At 48.7% G+C, this 6,841-nt stretch overlaps 1 protein-coding gene across 1 annotated transcript; it reads right to left on the reverse strand.

Annotated features, from left to right (window-relative positions):
* Positions 1–4,921: 4,921 nt before the first annotated feature.
* On the reverse strand, positions 4,922–6,841 carry UCRPA7_1284 (putative peptide transporter ptr2 protein; the record flags this gene model as incomplete). The annotated part of the gene is made up of 2 exons (XM_007913873.1): positions 4,922–6,314; positions 6,372–6,841. 2 exons carry the CDS (start codon positions 6,839–6,841, stop codon positions 4,922–4,924), a joined length of 1,863 nt encoding a protein of 620 aa, XP_007912064.1.

Consider the following 6,841-nt stretch of genomic DNA (forward strand, 5'->3'; position numbering starts at 1 on the left):
GATTGCAACCATTTCTCAACCAGGTGGTGGTCCACGTGATCTCCGGTTATTGATGCATAATGGGTTGTGACAGCTGGGCTATGCCGATAGGTTGAACAGGGATCGGTCGGCTGAGCGAACCACATCACCAACTTAACCGCCTTACCTGTCGCATCCCACAGACCAGAGCATTTACCTTCTCCAACCCATCTCTCTTTAATAGATAAAACATTCAGGCCAATTTGATATATTAATTGGCAGTTTGATCCTTTTCTTCAGACAGCGTACACGCCTGAGCTGCCCCGAGAGCGGGCTCTGCGAGTAGACAGACTTTCAGTGATTGGTGCTTAGAACAACTCACTCCGACCGCGGAACATCTCACTAACGGAGAAGAGTAGCGAACACAACCGACAATACGAAGAATTCTGACAGCACACTTGCCACTCTTTAGAAAGCCATGATGTCTCGCGAATCCAATCGTGCACGCAGCCCGCGATATGGCCTAGCACTCACATCAAAATATTCCGACCCGCCAAATCGAATCTCACGCAAATCATCCCAGGCTTACACATATCGATCACTTCGGGCTCCAAGCAAGTATATTAGATTATTATTCTTAAGCCCATCTAAATCCCACGATGGCTGTTCTGGGGCAGAGCTGTGCGGCGAACTCTTGACTTTCAGAACGGATCGAGCTCCAGCGTATGTAGCCTTATCGTATGCATGGGGCAATCCGGCAGCTTGTCATCGAATTACCATCGGTGCAAGAACGTTGCACATTACAGAAAATTTAGCGGTTGCCCTAGAGCATCTTCGCGAACATCACCAAACCCTAGTACTGTGGGTTGATGCAATTTGCATTGACCAAGCGAACCTTGCTGAGAAAAGCGCGCAAATTCAAATCATGGGACAAATCTTCACGTCTGCATCCACCGTACTCGCATGGATTGGCCCATCGAACGACAGAAGTGACGATATAATTCAATGGTTGGAAGACGGCGCAGGCTTGTTGGAACAAGCGCACCGAAACATACAGGAACTCGAACAATGGATAGGTGTTCCCTTGCATTATATGAGAGCATTTCTCAATCGACCTTGGTTTACTCGCGTGTGGGTCACACAAGAGGTTGCTTTGGGTCAAGAGGTCATCTTTATTTGTGGCAAAAAAGACGTCGGGAAGAATATGCTTATGCGTGGACTTCTTGTTGCATCCTCGGCTATCACGACAGTCACTAATGACTTCCTGCCATCCTATACTCTAAGGTTTAAGTCCATCTCGCCCATGCCCTTGGGTAGTTTCCTTGCCTTGAGATCAAGTGTCGTCAACATGCTGGGCTTCAACGGTGACCTGCATTGCTCGGATCCAAGAGACTTCGTCTTCAGTCTATTCGGTATTATCACAGACCTCCATGTCCACCACCTCGAGGTCGATTACATCAAGTCAGTTGAAGACGTTTTCACAGATTTCGCAATCGCTATCATCAAAATCGGAAGAATAAACATTTTAGAAGACGTATGGCGACTATCCTCAAAGTATCCTGAACTCCCATCCTGGGTGCCAGATTGGACGGATACACGCATCAGAATACTGAAGCGTATCGAGAAAGAATTTGATCTCCCCGCCCCGGGACCTACAATAGTCTTGTTAGACGAAGGAACTAGACTGCTTCAAGCCCACGCTCTTCTTGTTGATGAGATAAGATTCTTCAAGTATGGTACACAAAATACTACCCCAGAAGATATCTACCGATTCTTGGTCAACCTTAAGGAGACGGTTTGTTGCAATTCTGATCTTAGCAATCCGAGCATGATTGACAAGACAGTTTATGATTTATCAATCACCACCTGTCCAATATATTGGTATAGAATCAGGCCAAAAGATAAAGAGATTTACCAGTCATACCTTGCATTTTTAAACTTAGCCGCATCTACGGAGAGACTGAATGAAGTCAGCACTTGGGGGGAAGGTCAATTATACTTATCTTTGCTGCAACAAGATAAAAAGATTCCGTATCTGTTTACATCATCTTCCGAGGTCTTTGGCGTGGCACCCGATGAAGTTACAAGCGGAGACTTGTTGTGTCTAATTGCAGGATTGAGGAGTTTCTGGATCATTCGACAGGGATCAGGGGGCCATTTCCGTCTTATTAGCCCAGCACATGTATATGGCTACAAAGCTCCTGAGAAGGGAAATCGTGACATCAGGAAAATCACAATCTGCTAGATAGTAATTGCAACTATCAACATCCTTAGGACAACCAAATGCTTTTCATTGTGTGTTCTATGAGTAGATAATTATCCAGATATCGAGAAATATGCACAATCTCCAAGTAATCTAATGAATGGTGGTTTCTGCTGGCTGAATGAAAAGACGCTAGCCTTAAGATGGCGAAGTTATTCCCTAACCATGATATAGGAAGTGGCGTTTGGAAGAGAGAGGGCTTCACGTGAGCTGCTTCACATAAGCTTTAGCCTAGTGCTGTAGCAAGCCTCCGCTTCTTCTAACCACCATCTACAAGACTGATCGCTTCGCGATCTATGATACCATGACATCCTCAGATGTCCCCTCTCTATCTTCAAAAATTCGTAATAAAAACAGCAGATCAGATAAGGGCCTCTACGAGCCATTTACCCGCGACCGACAGATTCGCCTCGTCAAAATCAACCATGATGGCTCAAAACCTCATGGTATCAACCTATCTTTAGTAATGGTGGACCTCGAAACAGCGCCACTATTTCACGCCTTGTCTTATACTTGGGGTCCTGCCGAGTTCGACCCGACGAAGGAACCCCAAGCAGAAAGGAAAGAGACGAGCTACACCTTACATTGCAATAACGGAGAAGTGACGATCCGTGAGAATCTCTTTCACTTCTTGCAACGGATCTGCAAAAGCAAGGCTCAAGGCATTCCACACTGGATAGATGCATTATGTATAAATCAAGACAACTTAGAGGAGCGCTCTAATCAAGTTGCCTTCATGGGAGACATTTATATGGCAGCTACAAAAGTTGTCGTGTGGCTAGGCTCATCTGATCCTCATTCAGATGCATTATGGGTGAGCAACGAATTCTGCCCAAAGTTTGTCAACATGGTTAGCCATCTAGTCGTGCGAGATGGTGATGCAGGCATGTTCAACTTTCTACGACAAGAGAATCCGCTCCTCGTAAACCCTATAATTGTTGAACAATTGGGTGCAGGTGTCTGTCAGCGCTGGCAAACATGCTGGCGCACCTTCTTCGAGTTCATAGCAACTCGCCAATGGTTCTGCCGTGGCTGGGTCATACAAGAAGTCGTCTTAAAACGTGGCAATCTCGTACACGCTTTAAGCGGAGGTCATGAGCTCGACTGGACGGCGATGATGACATTTGTAGAGATGTTTACCAAACTTGGTTGGCAAAGGCAACTCGGAAAAGACAATTGGAAAGAAAACAAATATCTTCACCTAGCGATCCGAGCTGTACAATCATTTTTCGACATCGAAATTCCTCTACAATATGGTCAAATTGGCAGACGACAACTTCTCCTTGATCCAGCCCTCGAGCCCTCATGGAACTTGTTTGGGGTGCCATCAGGACAGCAATCGTGGTACATCTTACTCTCATCTTTTGTGGGAGCTACGAGCCGGGTTGAGGTCACTGACCCAAGGGACCACATATACTCCTGGATAGGTCTTGCTTCACTCGCCCTGCCTGTTAGGGAGACTAGTCCAATTGTGCCAAATTACAATGCTCCTGTCGAGGAGATTTTCACAGATTTCACGTCAATCCTCTTGAAGAATATACCGCTTCTATACCCTTTGTACACGATTCAGGATCCTGCGCGACGCCAGTTGTCCCGTCTCCCCTCCTGGGTGCCAGACTATTCCAGCATGAAGAACTTCAAGAAATACAATCTCATGTCCAATGATCCAACAGTATTCAAGAATCCGCCTAGGTCCCATAATCCCATATTTTTCGATGCACCTCGGACTAGCTTATTCAAAACGTACCGGCCAATGGTAGCGGGCGCAGTGCTCACGCTCTTTGGCATGCAAATCGACCGGATCACGCATTTCGGGTTAGATATCGAGAACGAGTCCTTTATGTCATCCATCCTTGACTTGTGCATAAATCTAGGCTTAGAGGAATCTACCTACCAGTTGACTGGAGAGCATCGCGCCCAGGCGGTCTTGCGCACATTAGTTGCAAATACATTACCCATCGGGGTCGAAGAGCCCGACCAAGTCGAAGCTGTTCGAGACTGGATCCTCCACTACTGTTTATATCTTCTCGTGCGGCTTCCTAAAGATGGCGACGACTCGATCTTATATAGACGGTTACGGGAGCAGCTGAAAGAAGTCTCCAAGTCCCACCACCTCCAGACTTATCTGCCTACCTTTGAGGAGGCTAACGGGGGTAGCCAAACGAAATCGGATAGATGGCGCAGCAGACCTATGAGTCTCCCAATGGGTTTGTTCTGTGGCGACCGTGCTCTGTACCAGACACAAAAAGGATATATCGGACTGGGGCCGAAGTCGCTCATGGGGGCCGATGAAGTCTGGCTTCTCACAGGCTCAAAAGTTCCTTTCATCCTCCGCCAAAGTCTCAATAAGAGCGATTACTACGTTATTGGTGAGGCATATCTTCACGGAGCTATGCATGGAGAATTAATGACAGATGAGGCCGCAAAATTGATTCAACCCGTGAGATGTATATGACGAGGATCTACCTTGATAAGGCAGACTGGGGGGATCATCCAAAACATTTGACAAGTCACGAATGAGAAGCTTCCAGGTTTCGTAAGGCGCAAAAGACCATGCAGGTGGGTATTGGTTATCTATCAAACTCCAATGCACCGAATATGCCCAAACTTTTATCCAAGCCTTTGTTGCATCGTCTCCCAATGCATCATATGTGCGGCATACATTCAACATTCCTTTTCATACAGGCCTGCCTACGAGCCTCAAACAGTGGTATCAGGGTCAGTCTTCTCTTGAAGAGCATTGGGCTGCTGATTGCCCTGGTACTTGGAGCGTGCGATGTTGTTCCACATGTCTTCCTCCTTGTCAAGCTTGTGGAAGCAGAGCCAGAACAGGGCACCACCCACGGCAGCAATGATAGCAACGGTGCTATAGTTCCAGACCAGCAGGGGATCGATGGAGAGAGGGGTGAAAGCCTGGCCGATGGCGCTGGAGATGGCACTCATGAAGAGATTGACGGACATGACAAGAGATTTCATGTTCTCGGGTGCCTTGGAGAAGGCATACTCGTAGGAGGTGGTGTTGGTGAAGATCTCGCTGATACCGACAAGGACATAGGGGATCGACTGCACCCACACGTTGATTGGGGCAGTGCACTGGTCAACAGTGGTACGATCGCCGCAAGGGGACATCTTGTAGATGTAGTGCTGGGTGACAGCGGCGCAGACCATGGAAAGGGCGGAGAAGGCGAATCCAAGAGCCATACGCTTCACTGGCGTGAATGCAATACCCATCTTGCGGAGACCAGGATAGACGAACTTGTCCAGGATGGGGATGAGAATGACGATCGAGATAGGGTTTAGATTCTGAATGATATCGTTGGGAACACCGTGCAGCTCCATAGTGGCAGCCTGGGAGGTCAGGTTGCCAGTCATTTGGTTGTAAGCCAGGAAGAAGATGGGCAGGAAAAGGAAGACTTTGCAGGCCTTGAGACCGCGGCGAACCTCGTCAACCCAGGCATCATCGTAAGTCATCCAATTAGGTCGCTGTTGGACAGGCACGTTGGATGGGCGGGCCACATCCCAGGTGAATTCCCTCTTCAGTTTGGCGAAGTTGAGTGACCACTTGCCCTTCATGACGTAGCCGAACATGTGGAAGAACTTGGAGAGCACGGATCCAGTCGGCGGGTTGAGGGTGTAGTTCTTCTTGTTGATTGCAAGGATGATGGGCGCGATGAAGAATAGAACAGTTGGCAGCAGGAATGCTAGCCAGAAACCGACATATTTCTCAACATAGACCATGGCGATTTGACCGGTCAGAGAGCCGACGTTGATGGCAAAGTAGAAATAGAGGAAGATCCGGGTGTTGGTGACAGCAGGGTCGATGATGACGCGCTCGCCGCTCTTCAGGGTCTCGACACGAATGCGACGGTCGTGGTTTTGCTCAGCCAGCAGGGGAGAAATGTTGGCCTTGAAGAAACCAGTACCAACACCAAGCGTCAGGAGACCAATGATCAGCGCTGCCAAAGCAGATTTGCTGTGCACGATCACACCTGGGGCAGCTGCCGCGACAAGGATGACGTGGGCAATGATAGAAACGCCAATAGCAATATGGATGGTCTTGTAACGACCAAGCTTAGCATCGGCGATATATGCACTAAACAGTCTCGTTAATGACTGGAGAGAAGCTTCGGAAACGATGCGTAAAACCTACCCGAGAAGCGGCATGAGGTAGGCAAAGAACTGATTGAACAGAACCAGGCCTGTGGCTGCTTGCTGGCCCATACCTAGGGCACCAGACTGGCCCGAATGGCCAGCACCGGTATTGTGGCCAGGTCCATCAGGAAGAGGCCACTGTATGAAGTTGGTGTACAGGATTGTCGAACCGTAGTACGAGAATCTTTCAGCCAACTCGCAGAATGCGATGGAGTAAGCAGACCACTTAATCTTGCCAGAAACTCTGCGCAGTGTGTGCATCTCCTCCTCGGTCGGCAGGTCGTCAAATTCTGTAGCGGTGCCGTCGTCCGAAGGCGACAGCTCTGCCTCTTTCGTAATGTCGATGTGGCCCTCGCCAGCTTTGACTTCCGCAACAGTACCCAAGGGCGCGGCGGCGACGGGGACACCTTCCCTAGTCAGCTCGGCCTGGGCAATTTCAGCCCGGTCAAGGTTCACCGTTTGGCTCAT

The sequence above is a fragment of the Phaeoacremonium minimum genome, assembly GCF_000392275.1.
Source record: "Phaeoacremonium minimum UCRPA7 unplaced genomic scaffold PA7_03_scaffold_80, whole genome shotgun sequence".
Classification (NCBI taxonomy): domain Eukaryota; kingdom Fungi; phylum Ascomycota; class Sordariomycetes; order Togniniales; family Togniniaceae; genus Phaeoacremonium; species Phaeoacremonium minimum.